The 22,082-nt window shown below is 39.6% G+C and overlaps 1 protein-coding gene across 1 annotated transcript in view; it reads left to right on the top strand.

Moving 5' to 3' along the window:
- LOC137643131 (carboxypeptidase D-like) overlaps nt 1–22,082 on the top strand; it is a 589,663-nt gene that overhangs the window by 321,751 nt on the left and 245,830 nt on the right. The window contains exon 16 of the mRNA XM_068375981.1: nt 20,298–20,482. Coding sequence (XP_068232082.1) covers nt 20,298–20,482 — 185 coding nt within the window. The remainder of the gene's footprint in view (nt 1–20,297; nt 20,483–22,082) is intronic.

Here is a 22,082-nt window from a genome sequence, read left to right as displayed (position 1 = left end):
GGTTTCGAGGCCCTTAAGCGAAAGTCAGTCCTTTCAGGACAGGTCCAGCGTCCTGGTTGTAGCCGTTAGGACAGCTCTGACCCTATGCAGTCATCGGAAAACTGCTCGCCGCCTAACAAAAGCGTAACACAGACTCCGAGAGTCTTTTTGTTGGCAAGGTTTTGCGGTCACAGACGTTACCCTCGTCTCTTACCGCAACCATTTCCGTTGATCCTAAATGGGTTGTACGGCAAGACATGCAGAATAAGCTTGCCTCCCTTATGGAAGACTATTCTGCCGATTAGTACGTTGAGCCTAGCCGTTTATCTCATCGAGATCCTGGCTTTCAGCCAACCTAACGTTCCTTTGTGCGTCCTGGTGACCTTGGCGTAGCTAAGTCACGTCAGTCAGGTTGTTTAGAACCACACTCGATGCGGTCTCGTGTGGATTTTCAGCCACATTTGGATGTTAGGCCACTTGCTGATGCTCCTGTTGACGTTCAGGACGTTCGCTAACAATCGGAGTTGACTTGTTTTGACGCTGTGCGTCAACCTCCGCATTCTAGAGTTGTTTTGACTGCTCAATCTAGGCGGTCAAAGCAGTCTCGAGTGGACGCTGTGCGTCCTCACGCACCTGTTGTTGTTGACAGTTCACAGACTGTCAAGCAGTTACATGACGTTGCGTCCTGGTCTCTCTCACCTGTTGTTGTTGACAGTTCACAGACTGTCAAGCAGTTACATGACGTTGCGTCCTGGTCCACTACTAATGCACCAGTGCGTGTGGACTCTGCTTGTAAAGCATTGCCACCACGGTAGGTCTCTCCCTTGCTTGAGACTCAGCTATTATCGGACAAGGTTCCTTTAGATGAGGAAGTTGCTGTTCCCCCTCCTACTGATATTCCCTTGAGGACTCTGTCAGATGGAGAGGAGCCTAAAGCTGCTTAGCCCTCTATGGACTTTAACCCTTTTACCCCCGGGGTATTTGGAAATTTCCAACCCTTAACCCCCAAGGGGTTATTTTTTTCCTAGCACATTTTGCAGTATATTTTTTTTAAATTGCTCTAACAGCCTTAATTTTGCTCATAGAGAGGTCAGGTTGATCTCATTCTCTTGGAAAATGCCTGAATTTTCTCAAAAAATTATCAAAAAATATGAAAAACAAATTTTTATAGCATTTTTTTGCAAGGACGTACCGGTACGTCCATGGGGGTAAAGGGATGGATTTTGTGAAACGTACCAGTACGTGCTTTGGGGGTAAAAGGGTTAATTAAATCATGCTGATTTTTAAGGATCTTTGTCCGGATCTTTTTGTAACTGCTGCTCCTCGTTCGCCTAAACGTCAGAGCTTACACTAGGCCTAGCTACTTCGAAGCCGTTGTTTTATAAGCTAGTGCTCTCTCGCTCTCCTAGAGAGCTTTACGTTTGCTAGGCGACTGGTTTATCACCAGGAGGAGTTTGGGGGATACAGCCTTTGCTTTCCCTTCTTTTAAACTGGCTTATAGAGCGAGAGTCTGATATGACACGAGAGAAGTTCTCGGCTTGGGAGTTCCTGCCTCTGCCCAGATAGACTTCTAAAATCTCGTAGACTCTCCCTGGTGCCTGGCCAGGAGACGCTCCAAGATTTTACAGGTCAACTTCACAGCTGTTTTCGAGCCTTTGAAGTTTTGCTGTACAATTATGTCATGCATAAACAAGGCTTTCAGGGATGGCTCCAATGATCTGACAGCCACGTTCTCTGCAGAGACAAGTCCCTCAGGGATGGCTCCATGATTTGGCAGCCATGTTCACTGCAGGAGTACGTAAGAGGCAAGTGCGCTCAATGTGTTCATTGTCAAGACAAACTTCGCGATGAAGTCTACCAGGCTGTCTTAACAGCATTTATGGAAGGCGACTGGATGGTCTCTCTCGACCTTCAGGAGGCATACTTCCACATTCCTATACACCCGGATTCCCAACCGTTTCTGAGGTTTGTTTACAGAAATGTGGGGTACCAGTTTCGAGCTATCGGAGATCAGAGCCTCCCTGTACTTGGACGACTGGCTTCTCAGAGCCTCTTCCAGTCATCGCTGTCTGAAGGATCTCAATTGGACTCTAGATCTGGCCAAGGAATTGGGACTCCTAGTCAATTTGGAAAAGTCACAGCTGGTCCCATCCCAAACTATTCTGTATTTAGGGATGGAGATTCACAGTCAAGTTTTTCGGGCTTTTCCGTCGGCCCCCAGAATAGATCAAGCCCTGCTCTCCATCCAGAAGATGCTGAAGAAAGAACGCTGCTCAGTCAGGCTGTGGATGAGTCTGGTAGGGACGCTGTCATCCCTGGAGCAATTTGTATCATTAGGAAGACTACACCTCCGTCCTCTTCAATTCCATCTGGCTTTTCACTGGAAAAAGGACAAGACGTTAGAGGCGGTCTCGATCCCGATTTCCGAAAAGATAAAAGTCTTGTCTGACTTGGTGGAAGGACAATATCAGCCTAAGAGAGGGTCTTCCCCTGGCAGTTCAGATACCCAACTACGTTCTCTTCTCGGACGCATCGGACTTGGGCTGGGGCGCGACGCTGGACGGTCGGGAATGCTCAGGTCTGTGGAACTCGAGTCAGAGGAGCATGCATTTCAACTGCAAGGAGCTTTTGGCGGTTCATCTGGCCTTGAGAAGCTTCGAGTATCTCCTTCGAGGCAAAGTGGTGGAAGTAAACTCGGACAACACCACGGCCTTGGCGTATATCTCCAAACAGGGAGGGACCCACTCACTGACGTTGTACGAGATCGCAAGGGACCTGCTCATCTGGTCAAAAGATCGAGGCATCTCCCTAGTAACGAGGTTCATCCAGGGCGACTTGAACGTCCTAGCAGATTGTCTCAATCGGAAAGGTCAAGTAATTCCAACCGAATAGACCCTCCACAAGGATGTGTGCAAGAGACTTTGGGCGACTTAGGGTCAACCCACCATAGATCTCTTTGCAACCTCGCTGACCAAGAGGCATCCAATCTATTGCTCTCCAGTCCCGGACCCAGCAGCAATACATATAGATGCCTTCCTCCTAGATTGGTCACATCTGGATCTTTACGCATTCCCACCATTCAAGATTGTCAACAAGGTACTGCAGAAGTTCGCCTCTCACGAAGGGACAAGGTTGACGTTAGTTGCTCCCCTCTGGCCCGCGAGAGAATGGTTCACCGAGGTACTTCGATGGTTAGTAGACGTTCCCAGAAGTCTTCCTCTAAGAGTAGACCTTCTACGTCAGCCACACGTAAAGAAGGTACACCAAAGCCTCCACGCTCTTCGTCTGACTGCCTTCAGACTATCGAAAGACTCTCGAGAGCTAGAGGCTTTTCGAAGGAGGCAGCCAGTGCGATTGCTAGAGCAAGGAGAGCGTCTACCATTAGAGTCTACCAATCGAAGTGGGAAGTCTTCCGAGACTGGTGCAAGTCAGTTTCTGTATCCTCGACCAGTACCTCTGTAGCCCAAATAGCTGATTTTCTCTTATACCTGAGAAAAGGACGATCCTTTTCAGCTCCCACTATCAAGGGCTATAGAAGCATGTTGGCATCGGTCTTCCGGCATAGAGGCTTAGATCTTTCCAACAATAAAGATCTGCAAGACCTCCTTAAGTCTTTCGAGACCACTAAGGAGCGTCGTTTGGCTACTCCTGGGTGGAATTTAGACGTGGTCCTAAGATTCCTCATGTCAGACAGGTTTGAGCCTTTACAGTCAGCCTCCCTGAAAGATCTCACTCTTAAGACTCTTTTCCTGGTATGCTTAGCCTCGGCTAAAAGAGTCAGTGAGATTCATGCCTTCAGCAAGAACATCGGATTTTCGTCAGAAAAAGCTACTTGTTCTCTGCAACTTGGTTTTCTAGCCAAAAATGAGCTACCTTCTCGTCCTTGGCCTAAATCTTTCGATATTCCCAGCTTATCGGAGATCGTAGGCAATGAACTAGAAAGAGTCTTATGCCCTGTTAGAGCTCTTAAGTTCTACTTAGCTCGTACTAAACCTTTACGAGGCCAATCTGAAGCGTTATGGTGTTCGGTTAAGAAACCATCCTTGCATATGTCAAAGAATGCTTTGTCATGTTTTATCAGATTGTTAATACGAGAAGCTCATTCACACTTGAGTGAGGAAGACCGATCTTTGCTTAAGTTAAGACGCACGAGGTTAGAGCTGTAGCAACTTCCGTGGCCTTTAAGCAAAATAGATCTCTGCAAAGTATCATGAACGCAACCTATTGGAGAAGCAAGTCAGTGTTCGCGTCATTTTACTTAAAAGATGTCCAGTCTCTTTACGAGAACTGCTACACACTGGGACCATTCGTAGCAGCGAGTGCAGTAGTGGGTGAGGGCTCAACCACTACAATTCCCTAATTCCATATCCTTTTAATCTGTCTCTTGAAATGTTTTAATGTTTTTATAGGTTGTCCGGAAGGCTAAGAAGCCTTTCGCATCCTGGTTGATTTGGCGGGTGGTCAAAGTCATTTCTTGAGAGCGCCCAGATTAGGGGTTTGATGAGGTCCTGTTGTATGGGTTGCAGCCCTTGATACTTCAGCTCCTGGGAGTCTGTCAGCATCCTAAGAGGATCGCTGGGCTCCGTAAGGAAGACGTACTTACAAGGCAGAGTAATCGTCTAAGTCGACTTCCTTACCAGGTATCTATTTATTTTGATTTTGTTATATTGATAACTGCCAAAATGAAATAAAAAACTCTTAGCTTATACGATGTAAACATATTTAACTCTGGTCTCTACCCACCTCCTTGGGTGTGAATCAGCTATTATATATTCACCGGCTAAGTTAAATATTTAAAAATGATATTTTAATTATAAAATAAATTTTTGAATATACTTACCCGGTGAATATATAAATTAAACGACCCTCCCTTCCTCCCCAATAGAGACGCAGTGGGATGAGAAGAAATTGAGTCTTTGTTTACATCGAGAGTGGTATCTGGCCGACAGTTGGCGCTGGTGGGCACACCCGCAACCTGTATAGCGATCGCTGGCGAGTTTTTACTGTTTTTTTGTCTGTCGAGCAACAGAGTTGCAGCTATTATATATTCACCGGGTAAGTATATTCAAAAATTTATTTTATAATTAAAATATCATTTTTGCCAAAAGATGTTTGAAAATTTTAGATAATATGGGAGTTATGGAAATTGGGTGGTAATCAGTTGGACTTGAGCTACCACAAACACATTTACATAGTGGAGTAACATTACCAATTCTGCAACAAGTGCTAAAAGCTCCTCTTCTTGCTATTTGCGCAAAATAACAGATAACTTTGGAGCTTAGAAATCTGCAGTCTTTATAAAAAAAACAAAAGAAAAATGCCATTTAGGTCTACAGTACGCCCCCATTAGCATCAAGATCTATCAAGAGTGTTTTGATTTCACGAGATCGAAAAGCTAAACTAGTTAGTTTAACCTCAGGAAAACAAGAATGAGGAAGTTTGAGTTTCTCATTACTCTTCTTACTGTCAAACACATCATCCAAAAGGCATTCCTTTTCCTTTGGACAATGAGTGACAGAGCCATCTGGTTCAAGCAAAGGAGAAACTGTTGTATCTACACCAAAGAGGGCAGATTTAAGGGTAGTCCCCCACTTATACTCCTACGTTGTACCAGAAAGGGTTTCTTTTATGGTTAAATTGTATTCCTTTTCCGTTGAAGCATAAACTCTTTTGAACAAAAGGTCTAAGCTGAGTATAGTTATTCCAGGTAAAATCTGATCTCTTACCCTTCCAAAGATGACAGGCCTCCTGCTTCTCCAAATAAGCACATCTACAATCATCATTGAACCATGGTTTGTCCTTCACTCGGTACCTTAACACACGAGAAGGAATACGCCTATCAATTATGTTGACTAGATTCTCATTCAAAGGGACAACAGGATGAACACTACTACTATACAATTGTGTCACATTCAAGCCCAAAAGATCATGCAAAATCCCATTCCAGTCTGCTGGAGATTTCATATAAATCTTACATGAATATATCAGGGACAGGCAGCTCAGTCTTCACTACTAATGAAATCAAGGCATGATCCGATGTCCCAATTGGAGAACCAACCTTATTTGCTATAACTACAGGGGAGTCAGTGTATATGAGGTCCAAGCAGTAACCAGACCTATGAATTGCTTCACTTATGACTTGTCTACGGCCTGATTCAAAGGCAAAGTTTAAAACTCTTAAGCCATGGCGATCGGTAGGAGATACAGAATTAAACCATGCCCTATGGTGAGCATTGAAATCACCAGAAAAGACAAAAGAGGCCTTTCTATCATCTTGTATCTTAGCCATAATGGTAAGAAGACAATTGCAGATAGAATCATCCATGTCAGGATTCCGGTAGATCGAACACAAATAGTTGTTATGCCTGCCACAAACTATTACCTGAATCTCATGAAGCAGGGTATTCAGTCCTAATATACACCGCCATTCCCCTGGCCCTAGGGACGGCATCGCGTTTCAACATTATTAGCTTCTTAAAACCAGTTATAAGGAGCTCAGATGAGTGCCTCATATTAGAAATCAGTTTCTGAGCACAAAAGAATATCATCTGTCTGGAAGCAACTTTAACGTCTTGAATATTTGCATGATGACATTGAATATTGCAATACAGTAGACAACATTGACGAAATCTAGAACTTACTGGTCCCGAATTTTGCTCAATGTATCCAGACAGCATAAGAATTAATGGTAATAAAAAAGATAACAAAATATGTACAGAAATATAAATAAAGTGATTGATCAAACCCTTAGACTAAAATAAAAAGTAAGAAAAATCAACATGGAAGACCCGATACACCATGCAAGGCAAAATACCCTCCAGAATAGCCACTTGTACTGAAGGGAGGACAGTATAGATGGTTTTGAAAAGAAAAACAATTGGATAAGGAAAAGACAACCTCTTGATAAGCCACCAGGCATCCATGGCCTTTCTATTAAGCCTGCCCAACACACCAATTCTAAAAGAAACAAGAGGGAAAATAAAAATAAAATAGAATAGTGTGCCCCAGTGTACCCTCAATCAAGAGAACTCTAACCCTAAATTGTGGAAGACCATGGGACAGAGGCTATGGCACTACCCAAGATTGGAGTGTACTCCTAGAAGAGCTGCTCACCATAGCTAAAGAGTCTCTTCTACCCTTACCAAGAGGAAAGTAGTCACTGAACAATTACAGTACATGTAAAGTAATTAGCATACTGATGAGAACCCGATTTTTTTTATTATAGTTATCCATTGAAACTAGGTCTATAGGCAAGAATAGGGAAGTGCCAAATACCATACAACTCTGATATGTGACTGAATATTTCATTAACGAATTCTTTCCCATGATCTGAAATAATTTTTTAGGGAGCACCAAATATTTTGACAAATGCTCTAAGGGCCTTTGCTACTTCTTGTGTCAACTTATCTATTAAAGTTAGTGCAACTACCAAAACAAAAATATATATGTGCCCTTCATATGAAGCTGGTAATTATTATTATTATTATTATTACAAGCCAAGCTACAACCCTAGTTGGAAAAGCAAGATGCTATAAGCCCAAGGGCTCCAATAGGGAAAAATAGCCCAGTGAGGAAAGGAAATAAGGAAATAAATAAGTGATGAGAATGAATTACCAATAAATCATTCTGAAAACAGTAACAACGTCAAAACAGATATGTCCTATATAAATTATTAACAGGGTCAAAAACAGCTATGTCATATATAAACTATAAAAAGACTCATGTCAGCCGGGTCAACATAAAAACATTTGCTCCAACTTTGAACTTTTGAAGTTCTACTGATTCAACTACCCAATTAGGAAGATCATTCCACAACTTGGTAACAGCTGGAATAAAACTTCTAGAATACTGAGTAGTATTGAGCCTCATGATGGAGAAGGCCTGGCTATTATAATTAACTGCCTGCCTAGTATTAGGAACAGGATAGAATTGTCCAGGGAGATCTGAATGTAAAGGATGGTCAGAGTTACAAAAAATCTTATGCAACATGCATAATAGACTAATTGAACGATGGTGCCAAAGATTAATATCTAGATCAGGAATAAGAAATTTAATACACCGTAAGTTTCTGTCCAACAAATTAAGATGAGAATCAGCAGCTGAACACCAGACAGGAGAACAGTACTCAAAAAGAGGTAGAATGAAAGAATAAAAACACTTCTTCAGAATAGATTGATTACTGAAAATCTTGTAAGACTTTCTCAATAAGCCAATTTTTTTGTACAATTGAAAAAGACACAGACCTAATGTGTTTCTCAAAAGTAAATTTGCTGTTGAGAATCACACCTAAAATTTTAAAAGTCATACAAATTTAAAGAAACATTATCAATAATGAGATCCGGATGTTGAGGAGCCACCGTCTTTGACCTACTTACAATCATACTTTTGAGTTATGTTAGGATTCAACTTCATACCCCATAATTGGCACCATGCACTAATTTTAGCTAGATCTCTATTAAGGGATTCACCAAACCCAGATCTACATTCAGGTGATGGAATTGATGCAAAGAGAGTAGCATCATCTGCATATGCAACAAGCTTGTTTTCTAGGCCAAACCACATGTCATGTGTATATAGTATGAAAAGTAATGGGCCAAGAACACTACCCTGTGGAACACCGGATATCACATTCCTATGCTCACTATGGTGCCCATCAACAACAAATCTATGAGATCTATTACTTAGAAAATCAATAATAATGCTAAGAAACGACCCACCCACTCCCAACTGTTTGAGTTGCAAAACAAGGGCCTCATGATTAACACGGTTAAAGGCAGCACTAAAATCAAGGCCATTCATACAAACTTCCCGCCCACAATCAAGGAATTGCTGTACAGCTTTGGAGATTGTAAGAAGGGCATCACATGCTCTAAGGCCTTTACGAGAACCAAATTGCAAACTAGGGAACAGATGATTACCTTCAGCTAACCTATTAAGACGTTTGCCAGAAGACTTTCAAAAACTTTAGATAATATGGGAGTTATGGAAATTGGGCGGTAATCAGTGGGACTTGAGCTACAACAAACACATTAACATAGAGGACTAACATTACCAATTCTCCAACAAGTGCTAAAAGCTCCTCTTCTTACTAATTTGCACAAAATAACAGATAACTTTGGAGCTAAGAAGTGTGCTGTCTTTATAAAAAAACAAAGGAAAAATACCATTTGGGTCTACACCTCCATAAGCATCAAGGTCCATCAACAGAGCTTTAATCTCACAAGATCGAAAAGCTAAACTAGTTAGTTTAGCCTCAGGAAAATAGGAATGAGGAAGTTCAAGTTTTTCATTACTCTGTTTACTGTCAAAAACATCAGCCAAAAGGGTTGCCTTTTCCTTTGGACAGTGAGTGACTGAGCCATCTGGTTTAAGTAAAGAGGAACTGTTGCATCTACACCAAAGAGTGCAGATTTAAGGGTAGACCACCATTTATGTTCCTGAGCTATACCAGAAAGGGTTTCTTTTATGGTTAAATTGTACTCCTTTTCAGTTGAGGCATAAACTCTCTGAGCAAAAGCTCGAAGCTGAGTATAATTGTTCCAGGTCAAATCTGATCTGTTACCCTTCCAAAGATGATAGGCCTCCTGCTTCTCCAAATAAGCACGTCTACAATCATCATTGAACCACGGTTTGTCCTTCACTCTTTACCTTAGCACACGAGAAGGGATACGCCTATCAATTATGTTGACTAGATTCTCATTCAAAGGGACAACAGGATCTACACTACTATATAATTGTGACCAATTCAAGCACAAAAGATCATGCAAAATCCCATTCCAGTCTGCTTGGGATTTCATATAAATTTTACAAGAGTATGATATATCAGGGATTGGCTGCTCAGTCTTCACTACTAATGAAATCAAGGCATGATCAGATGTCCCGACTGGAGAACCAACCTTACTAGTTATAACACCAGGGGAGTCAGTGTATATGAGGTCCAAGCAATTACCAGACCTGTGAGTAGCTTCATTTATGATTTGCTCACAGCCTGATTCCGAGGCAAAGTCTAAAGCTCTTAAGCCATGGCGATTGGTAGGAGAGATAGAACTTAACCACTTCCTATGGTAAGATCACCAACAAAGACAAAAGAAGCCTTTTTATCTTCCTCTTGTATCTTAGCCATAATGGTAAGAAGACAATCAAGGATAGAATCATCCATGTTTAGATTGCGGTAGATCGAACATAAATAAAATTTGTTATGCCTGCCACAAACTTTTATTACCTGAATCTCAGGACATCCACATTTGATAGCAGGACTTATGAGAAGCAGGGTACTCAGTCCTAATATATACCGCCATTCCCCTGGCCCTAGGTATGGCATCACATTTCAACATTATTGGCTTCTTAAAACCAGTTATAAGGAGCTCAGATGAGTGCCTCATATTAGAAACCAAAGTTTCTAATATGAGTTTCTAATACGAATATCATGCTGTCTGGACGCAACTGTAAGGTCTTGGATATTTGCATGAAGACCTCGAATATTGCAATACAGAAGACGACATTGACGAAATCTAGGACGTACTGGTCCCGGATTTCGCTCAGTGTCTCCAGACAGCATAAGAATTAATAGAAATAAAAGGGACATCATACTTAAAAACTAGATTAACAAGAATTATAACAAAAACAGTATGTACAGAATTATAACAAAAACAGTATGTACAGAATTATAACAAAAACAGTATGTACAGAATTATAAATAAAGTAATTGATGAAACCCATAGACTACAGTAAAAAGTTGGAAAAACTGGTCAACATGGAGGAGCCGATACACCATGCAAGGCTAAATACCCTCCTGGATAGCCACTTCAACTGAAGGGAGGACAGTAAGGATGGTTTTGAGAAGAAAAAGAATCAGAACAGGAAAGACAACCTCATGATAACCACCAGGCATCCATGGCCCTGCGATTAAGCCTGTCCAACACACCATTTCAAAACAACAAGAGGAAGAAAAAAAATGATAAGATAGAATAGTGTGCCCGAGTGTACCCTCAAGCAAAAGAACTCTAACCCAAGACAGTGAAAGACCATGGTACAGAGGCTATGGCACTACCCAAGACTAGAGAACAATGGTTTAATTTGGAGTGTCCTTCTCCTAGAAGAGCTGCTTACCATAGCTAGAGTCTCTCTTCTACCCTTACCTAGAGGAAAGTACACTGAACAAATTGCTGTACAGTAATTAACCCCTCGGGTGAAGAAGTGTTTAGTATCTCATTGTTGTCAGGTGTATGAGGAAAGACTAGAATATGTAAAGAATAAGCCAGACTATTCTGTGTAAGTGTAGGCAAAGAAAATATAAACCGTAACCAGAGGGAGGGATCCAATGTATTACTGTCTGGCCAGTCAAAGGATCCAATACCTCTCTAGTGGTAGTATCTCAACGGGCGGCTGGTGCCCCGGCCAACCTACTACCTATAATTCCCCTATTAAACCATTATGTACTCGACTCCACTTCTCGGTAACAAAGGGCCATACTCAGGAGGTATGTTTAATCTAAGGGATCTATACAGATTACAAAGATGGCATGCATGAAAACTTCTGTATGTCTTGTTTCATGCCTTTCCAATATAAAGAATCGGAGGCTCGCCTAAAGTTTTTTGCTACTCCTACGTTTCCTGATACCGGTGATGAATATGATGATGTTATCGCTTTACTCACAAATGATGTTGGCAAGATTGTGCTTTAGAATAGCTAATTTTTCTTTAAATCAGTTAGATATAAGATGTTACCTTCAATTACAAATCTATTGGGTGGAAGTGAAATGTTGGAGGGAAATTCATCCATTTCCTCCCTAAGATACTGTATGCTTGGATTTTGCTCCATAAGGAGTCATTATTTTGTGCCCTAATCAGGTGCACCATCATCCCGAACGTCATATGCTTCAAGGACAGTTTCACTCACATTCTCAACAGTCATAACATCTATACTATGAGTGGGCAGTGACTTCATTCACTATCCATGTCCGCTGAGCTGACGTCTCTTCTATGTATGGCACGTCAACAGGTCCAGCTCATTCCGGTTCGAACGCGGGTGTGTGCGCATGCATTGACCTCATTATTGCGGCAAGCAAGCGAAATCGCACATCTGGAACCTTATTAGTGCAGCCAGGAATATAATCAAAGTCTACAATGTCAAATTCAAATAATGATTCTAAACATCCTTGCATGACATCTTGATAAATCTCACATCCTAAGAATATATGACAAAGGTTGATGATCGGATTTACTGTAATACGAATTGGATATCCCAGCAGGAATTAGCAATTTCTTTCTAATACTCATTTAATTCTAAGAACATCTTTTTCAAGCATTGAATAATGTGTTTCAGGTCCCTTTAACACTCGTGAAGCAAACACTACAGTATGGGGAATTCCATTATCATCTAATTGTTCAATTACCCCTCCAATGGCCACATTGCTAGCATCACAAGTTACTAAAAACTCTCAATCAAACTTAGGAAAAACTAAAAAACTATCTTCAGATAATTCTTATTTCAATTGTTAGAAAGCATGTTCATGTTTGCAAGACCATTTATAATTCTCCTTTTTTCTGAGTTAATCTGGCCAAAATTTGACAAAATGTTTATAATGAGATGCTAATCCCAAAAATTAACTGGCTTGTTTGATTGTTCAAGGACGAGGATATTCCCTAATCGCCTGTACTTTGTCCACCATTGGGCTTACGCCTTTGTTACTGATTACGAAACCTAGAAATTGAACCTCTGGCTGAAAAAGCCGACATTTATTTAAGTTGACCCTTAAATTATATCGCCTCAGAGCTTCAAGTACTTTAACAAAATTAGCCATACAGGTATGTTCTTCTCAGGTATATCTCAAGATTATGATGTCATGTAAATAAATCAATACAGCACTTCCTACCAATTCAGCAAATACGCTCATCATTACTTGTGAAAAATGGGCAGGCGCATTCTTTAATCCAAAGGCCAAAGTATTAAAGGAATACAATGAATCACCCCCCACAATTGCGGTCTTCTCTCTACTTTCATGATCAATTGCAATATGATGATAACCAGATTCTGTATGAGATCTAAGGTCGAGACCAAAGTGTTTTTTTTTCTCCACATAATATCTCTTCTATGGATGGCAAAGGAAACAAATCGCCTTTTGTGACACTGTTTAATTTATGATAATCAATGCAAATGCATAAATCACCAGACTTTTTCTTTATGACTATTATAGGAGATTGTCAGGGAAAATTCAAAACTGAGATGATACCATTCTCTTTCATTTCTATCTTTCTATTTACTTTGGACAGATACGCATCAGATATCTAACTGCGGACTATCTCCCATACCCAAAAGAAAAGGCATAAAGTCACAATTCTCAGGCAGTTCTTCACTCAGAACGAATATATTATAATATTCTTCTAAAATTTGAGCAATATTAAAATGATATTTGGAAGGAGTCAAACTAAACTCAGTGTCCTTTAAAGTGCATACACATTCCGATAAGGTATTTAGCTGAACGGTGGCAACTGAAACAACATTAAATTTCTTTCAACAAATGCCAATAATGTATCTTTTGTAAGTAACACTAGTGTAGATATAAAGGTATGAAATAATACCTCAACCTTTCCTTCTTTTATGTGTACCAAGGAATCAGAAATTGTTATCCTCAAAATCTGTATTATTATTATTATTATTATTATTATTACTATCCAAGCTACAACCCTAGTTGGAAAAGCAAGATGCTATAAGCCCAGGGGCTCCAAAAGGGAAAAATAGCCCAGTGAGGAAAGGAAATAAGGAAATAAATAAATGAAGAGAACAAATTAACAATAAATCATTCTAAAATAAATGACATCAAAACAGACATGTCGTATATAAACTATTAACAATATCAAAAACAAATATGTCATAAATAAACAATAAAAAGACTCATGTCCGCCTGGTCAACAAAAAAGCATTTGCTCCAACTTTGAACTTTTGAAGTTCTACTAATTCAACCACTCGATTAGGAAGATCATTCCACAACTTGGTGACAGCTGGAATAAAACTTCTAGAGTACTGCGTAGTATTGAGCCTCATGATGGAGAAGGCCTGGCTATTAGAATTAACTGCCTGCCTAGTATTACGAACAGGATAGAATTGTCTAGGGAGATCTGAATGTAAAGGATGGTCAGAATTATGAAAAATCTTATGCAACATGCATAATGAACTAATTGAACGACGGTGCCAGAGATTATTATCCAGATCAGGAGTAAGAAATTTAATAGACCGTAAGTTTCTGTCCAACAAATTCAGATGAGAATCAGCAGCTGAAGACCAGACAGGAGAACAATACTCAAAACAAGATAGAATGAAAGAATTAAAACACTTCTTCAGAATAGATTGATCACCGAAAATCTTGAAAGACTTTCTCAATAAGCCTATTTTTTGTGCAATTGAAGAAGACACAGGCCTTATATGTTTCTCAAAAGTAAATTTACTGTCGAGAATCACACCTAAAATTTTAAAAGAGTCATACAAATTTAAAGAAACATTATCAATACTGAGATCCGGATGTTGAGGAGCCACCGTCCTTGACCTACTTACAATCATACTTTGAGTTTTGTTAGGATTCAACTTCATACCACATAATTTGCACCATGTACTAATTCTAGCTAAATCTCTATTAAGGGATTCACCAACCCTAGACCTACATTCATGGGATGGAATTGATGCAAAGAGAGTAGCATCATCTGCATATGCAACAAGCTTGTTTTCTAGGCCAAACCACATGTCATGTGTATATAGTATGAAAAGTAATGGGCCAAGAACACTACCCTGTGGAACACCGGATATCACATTCCTAAAATCACTATGGTGCCCATCAACAACAACTCTTTGAGATCTATTACTTGAAAAATCAATGATAATGCTAAGAAACGACCCACCCACTCCCAACTGTTTCAGTTTGAAAACAAGGGCCTCATGATTAACACGGTCAAAGGCAGCTCTAAAATCAAGGCCAATCATACGAACTTCCCGCCCACAATCAAGGGATTTCTGTACAGCATTGGAGATTGTAAGAAGGGCATCACATGCTCCAAGGCCTTTACAAAACCAAATTGCAAACTAGGGAGTAGATGATTACCTTCAGCAAACCTATTAAGACGTTTTGCCAGAAGACGTTCAAAAACTTTAGATAATATGGGAGTTATGGAAATTGGGCGGTAATCAGTGGGACTTTAGCTACCACAAACAGAGTTACATAGGGGAGTAACATTACCAATTCTCCAACTGGTGCTAAAAGCTCCTCTTCTTGCTAACTTGCGCAAAATAACAGATAACTTTGGAGCTAAGAAATCTGCTGTCTTTATAAAAAAAAAGGAAAAATACCATTTGGGTCTACACCTCCATAAGCATTAAGGTCCACCAACAGAGCTTTAATCTCACGAGATTGAAAAGTTAAACTAGTTAGTTTAGCCTCAGGAAAACAGGAATGAGGAAGTTCAAGTTTTTCATTACTCTGTTTACTGTCAAAAACATCAGCCAACAGAGTTGCCTTTTCCTTTGGACAGTGAGTGACTGAGCCATCTGTTGCATCTACACCAAAGAGTGCAGATTTAAGGGTAGACCACCATTTATGTTCCTGAGTTGTACCAGAAAGGGTTTCTTTTATGGTTAAATTGTACTCCTTTTCAGTTGAGGCATAAACACTCTGAGCAAAAGCTCGAAGCTGAGTATAGTTGTTCCAGGTCAAATCTGATCTGTTACCCTTCCAAAGTTGATAGGCCTCCTGCTTCTCCAAAAAAGCACGTCTACAATCATCATTGAACCACGGTTTGTCCTTCACTCGGTACCTTAGCACACGAGAAGGGATACGCCTATCAATTATGTTGACTAGATTCTCATTCAAAGGGACAACAGGATCTACACTGTTATATAATTGTGACCAATTCAAGCACAAAAGATCATGTAAAATCCCATTCCAGTCTGCTTGGGATTTCATATAAATTTTACAAGAATATGATATATTAGGGACAGGCTGCTCAGTCTTCACTAATAATGAAATCAAGGCATGATCAGATGTCCCGACTGGAGAACCAACCTTACTAGTTATAACGCCAGGGGAGTCAGTGTATACGAGGTCCAAGCAATTACCAGACCTGTGAGTAGCTTCATTTATGAATTACTCACAGCCTGATTCCGAGGCAAAGTCTAAAGCTCTTAAGCCATGGCGATCGGTAGGAGATATAGAACTTAACCACTCCCTATGGTGAGCATTAAAATCACCAACAAAGACAAAAGAAGCCTTTCTATCATCTTCTTGATCTTAGCCATAATGGTAAGAAGACAATCGAAGGTAGAATCATCCATGTCTGGATTCCGGTAGATCGAACACAAATAAAAGTTGTTATGCCTGCCACAAACTTTTATTACCTGAATCTCATGACATCCACATTGATAGCAGGACTTATGAGAAGCAGGGTACTCGGTCCTAATATACACCGCCATTCCCCTGGCCCTGGGGATGGCATCACGTTTCAACATTATTGGCTTCTTAAAACCAGTTATAAGGAGCTCAGATGAGTGCCTCATATTAGAAACCAAAGTTTCTGAGCACAAAAGAATATCATATTGTCTGGATGCAACTGTAAGGTCGTGGATATTTGCATGAAGACCACGAATATTGCAATACAGAAGACGTCATTGACGAAATCTAGGACGTACTGGTTCTGGATTTCGCTCAATGTCTCCAGACAGCATAAGAATTGATAGAAATAAAAAAGAGACATCATACTTAAAAACTAGATTAACAAGAATTATAACAAAAACAATACGTACAGAATTATAAACAAAGTGATTGATGATACCCATAGACTATAGTAAAAAGTCGGAAAAACTGGTCAACATGGAGGAGCCGATACACCATGCAAGCCTAAGTACCGTCAAGGATAGCCACTCAACTGAAGGGAGGACAGTAAGGATGGTTTGGAGAAGAAAAAGAATCAGAAAAAGGAAAAGACAACCTCTTGATAAACCACAAGGCATCCATGGCCCTTCTATTAAGCCTGCCCAACACACCATTTCAAAAAAACAAGAAGAAAAAAAAAAGAAAAAAAAAATAATAATAAGATAGAATAGTGTGCCTGAGTGTACCCTCAAGCAAGAGAACTCCAACCCAAGACAGTGGAATGCAAATACCATTAATGAAATCTCTGACAAACGTCAAATATAATCAATACACGTTTTCTGAGAAAATTGAGCATCACATTTATCAGAAACATTATTGAAAGGTGCTATTACCACGGCTATAGCTGGAACTGTCCCTCTAAGGGCAAGGATTTGATCCTCCAAAGTTACTATTAATGTTTCTGAATAAGAAAGCACATTTATTCTCAAATGCCAAATGGCATCTATACCAAATATGATTTCAAATCCCTTAATTCCCAAGTCAGGCTCAATGTAAAAATCATGGATTAATTTCTTATCAGCTATTCCAAATGGTTGGGAACAAAAAGTTTTAATGTAAAGTTCCTTCCCTTCCAAACCTTGACATTTTAAGGGATTTGCACTTTGAACCTAAGCAACAGTATCATGTGATTCAACAGTGAGCGATACAACAGCCCCATTGTTAATAAAAACATTCTTAAAACCTGATGAGAACTTAACTTTGACAATGAGCTTTTGTGGAGCTGTCTTAGGTCCTCGTTCTACTGGAGCAGCCTGGGAGCCGCTGTCACCTCTCGGGGTTGTCCTTGGGTTTCTTGGGCTGGGGGCATCTACCAGGATGCCTGCACCTGTTGATTCAACGATGAAGCCCTCCATAGGGTGTTGGTTTGTAGAAAATCTATCGGCCACAGTGGGTAGTATGGTGGGACCCCGAAGGGGGGGGGGGGCATCCTTCGATTGCTAACTGGGGTGCTTTTGTTCCCCCAGTGGAGAAATGGGCGGCCCTGCAATTGCAGGTGTATTGTCCCCATTTTCCGCAATTATAACATTGCCGCCCTTTCTTGTTGTGAGGGCAATATTTTTGCCAGATGGCTCGCACCTCCACAAGTATAGCAAGCCCCCGTTCCAACCTTGCCTCAGCCCTGGTGGTTTCTTCTCTGTGCATTGTCCGCTTCCAAACGACCAGTTCGGCGGCGACAGAGTGGGGTTAGTGTTCTTCGGGGCTGGCTCTTTCTACGCCCCTCCTGGCAGTTGTATAGGATTTTGGGGCTGGCTCTTTTTACGCCCCTCCTGGCAGTTGCATTGGATTTTGGGACTGGCTCTTTCTACGCCCCTCCTGGCAGTTGTATTGGATTTTGGGGCTGGCTCTTTCTACACCCCTCCTGGCAATTGTATTAATGTTTGCACATTCTCCATTGCTGATGCAGGGTGCCTCGTGTGTCGAATTTGGGGTTTTGCTAGTGTGATTTTCTTCCTGCCGGTCCAACAGTTTTCTGACATAGCTGCATTTATCATGCTGATGAAGGCTTAGAGGGAATAATATCTTATCCCTTCTTCGGGAACCTCATCCTCAAAGACTGGTACGTGTTCAGTTAACGGGGGAAAAGTACCATCATTGTTCCACTGTGCGTGTGTTCTTCTTCAACACTCAAATCCGGCCTCTTCATCCAGGGAACTACTGTTTATTACTTGTTTGTGTCCCTGGCCTCTTGCGTTTTCTTTTCAAGAAACATATTTTCCCCTACTGGTTGTCCCCTAAAATGATGTACTTTATTCTTCCATGGATGTCTTCTTTGATTATTAGCACTAAGTTTTTGAAACTTTTTTTTTCTTTTTTTTGGGGACAATTTTAAGCACTTGCTTTTGTCTATTTTCTAGCTCTGTTTCTACTCTGTTATCATCCCAACAATCTGCCACCACTTTGTGACAGTGGATGTCACTTTAAAGATTAGAATAAGAAGCAATTAAGCTTCGATAACAGAGTGTATTTACAAAATATTTGATACAAAATGAGCTCAGGATAAAGTAACTTTCTTCAAATCTGAGTTGAAAAGATCACTTGAACCAGGAGCATCATGTTTTACTTTACTTTTAATCGTGCTCATATTCTTTAATAAGTCTCAAATAACAAATGAACTGTTTCAAAGTTAATGTTAACCAAGTCACGTGTGAGGGGAAGGGAACACAGCGGAGGACATTTAATTTAGTTTAGGTGTAAGTCACATGGTACTTATAAAAAATATAACAGCGCTTCACCAAGTCTGGTGTTTTTCTCCTGTCCACCCTGCTGGTCGTCAGATTATATGGGCTTGCTGTTTAGTGAAGGGCTGTAAGGACCCTCTGCCCTCTAGGTAGCAGTGTAAGATGACGCAGTATCACTTAGCTATTGCAGGGCCCCGTTTGCCTCCCCTCCCTCTGGCGTGTACCAGGGGGAATATAGAATAGCTTCAGCCTGGTTATGCTTAGTCAACAATTTTATTGGGGCAGTCAAGGCAACAACCGACTATATCACGCTGGAGACATTCCCATGATAGTGTCAAATTGGGTCGTAGGTCACCAATCCCATTACCAGCGTCGTAACAAATTCTTCAATCATTACTTCAACAACACATTTAATTTTGTTTATTTTTTTGTTGTGACAGTGCAATATATACATTGCAACATCCTGTTTTCATTCAGTGTAGAAATACAAGTTCAAATAATATTTTCATATTTTGTGTCCTATTTCATTGTAAGCATCTTCACAATTTGGAAATGTTAGCAATAAGTTAAAAAACTATTAGAATTGATTTCATCTATTATTTAATTCTTCTACTTTTTAATGTTGCAATTGTCTTCCTAAAAGTAAGATTTGAAGTAATCAGTCTCACCTTCAAAAATTGGTCACATTGATGAGTGACTATTGTTATTATAATTTCAGTTTTCGTGGCAAGGTAACAACTCTATGAGCATGAGTCACTAGCTTCAAATAAATTACTAACTGTATGCCGTGATCGTATTCCAAAAGAATTATATGCATTAGAGGTATAGATAAATGCTGTACTGTATGATAATAAACACAGATCACCCATCCCAGTGCAAAGCTCCCTGATGGGTCTGATTTCACTATATAATATCTCAGTCTCCAGTCTCTCTTATAAGTGTTGTATTTATTAGTGTACATATAGTGTGTGTTTTTATTCCAGATTTGCGAGTTACATTATGATACTGTTTAATATGTTAATTAACCAATTTTTGGGCCCAGTCCACTGGCATTTAAACCATTATTGTATTCTTATCTATGTCATTTATATTTGATACTTTTTAATTTGCAAGAGATTATGTGCTTTAATGCAATGCTCATTTTAAGCAATGAATAGTCCTGTATTAATTTAGTGTCATGAAAAGTGTGATGTTGCTCACCAAAAGATATTAATCTTTTACAGGTAACTGCAGCAGGTAAAGAGAACAAAACATTGGGTATCTTGATAGAAACTCACAAAGAGACACCAGCCAGCGTTACTATGGATTCTTTAGAGGAGTCAAACATAAATTATCATTCATATTTTGCAACTGAAGATTTGATGCACAAACTTGATTCCAATTATTCAAGTTTCACCAGAGTTTACAGGTAAGTTTTCCATTGAAATATAGAAAATCTAATGTACGTATATTTTGAGTTTTAGTTTTATATGCATCACCTACATGAGATACATGAATATTAGTGATGTAGTAAGTACAATATGTACGATCATTGTCGTTGTGTGCCATTTATATGCAATTTATAGAGAAAAATCAATATAGGGCTAGATATGTACGATCATTGTCGTTGTGTGCCATTTATATGCAATTGATATGCAGTTGTAATTTGGAGAATTTTTGTAAAGTAATTCTCCAAAATATTTCAGTGTGGAAATAAAATTCCAAAAGTGAGCATATGACCATAGTAAAGGCTTTAGTAAAACTGCTAGAGGTGCATTGTGGAAGTTATTAAAGGTGTAGCATTAACAAGGTAAAAAGTTGAGATCAGTTAAAGTGTATATGATGAAAGCAAAGCAGGCATTTGCGATATGTAGATGAGGTAGCTGGTTTGTAGCAAAAGTTGCCCCAAGAAAAAGGTTTATTTATTTTTTAGTGACTGTTTAATGGATAGAGCTATTCAATAAATCAGAGAAAGAATAGTATTTTAATTGCAAAGTTGCCTGATAAGGTGGTTTTGAACTGAATGGGAGTGGCTAATGTGGACAGATTATTACCCTTGATTAGGGATGATAAAACATAGTTTCTGAAAATAGTAAGATTTGTTGAAATTTTCTGAGAAAGGTTAAAAAGGGACTTTTGTTGTTATTAGAATAAATAGAAATGAGGAAAATAAGTAAATCTAGGAAAGTTACAGAATTGTTTGCAAAGGAATGAGAGTTTGCATAAAAGTCCAAGTTGGAATATACTGTACTGTATTAAGGAATTGTTTTTCTATCTTCCTTTATGTACATTAAGGTTGACGATTGAATATAAATGGAAGAGAAAAGTTGGACACTGTTGTAGTGAATTATATAATATAGGGGAGTTTAAATGGTCTAAAAAGAATTAGAAAGTGTGGGGCTGTAGGTATCATAGGGAAAGAGATAGATCTGTGTTTGCAAATGTATTATCTTGCAAACTGTATGGAGGAAGAAAGTGAAGAAGAATCACATAGTGCTGCGTGAATGCAGTAGAAGAAGCATTAAAATATATTAGCTTTTATTTCTATGAACTTCTCCCAGCATTCATATTGCTTCTCTTCCAAAGTAGGTTATATGTTGAATGTACTAGAAAAATTGCCATTTTCTTTCCTTGTAGGCTAATTTCCCTAACCTTCTAGTGTAGTATATGGATCATATGGCTATGTATGACAATACTGCTGCATGGGTATATTTTCTAGCCTATTCTTCAGATATCCCCTTGAACTAAATGACAGTACGCTTTCTTTTATATTTTGAATTTTAGTCTGATCAACTGTCATGAAACATAATTCCCAAAGAGAGATTGTGAGATCTTTACTCTCCTCACAACAAATATGTAAATTAGTGAATTGTCCGCGACACGAGACACAAAAAGAAAATGTATCATGATCACCGAAAAACAATTCCATTGCACAATTTCTAACAAATCTAGGAGGAGACTTCTTTAAACCACTAAAAGAAATATAAAACAAACAAAAATCCTGACAATCTGGAGCACCTGGCTCTCAC

The sequence above is a fragment of the Palaemon carinicauda genome, chromosome 6, assembly GCF_036898095.1.
Source record: "Palaemon carinicauda isolate YSFRI2023 chromosome 6, ASM3689809v2, whole genome shotgun sequence".
Lineage (NCBI taxonomy): Eukaryota > Metazoa > Arthropoda > Malacostraca > Decapoda > Palaemonidae > Palaemon > Palaemon carinicauda.
The sequence above is the reverse complement of the archived record's forward strand: the minus strand, read 5'-3'. Positions and strand labels throughout refer to the sequence as shown.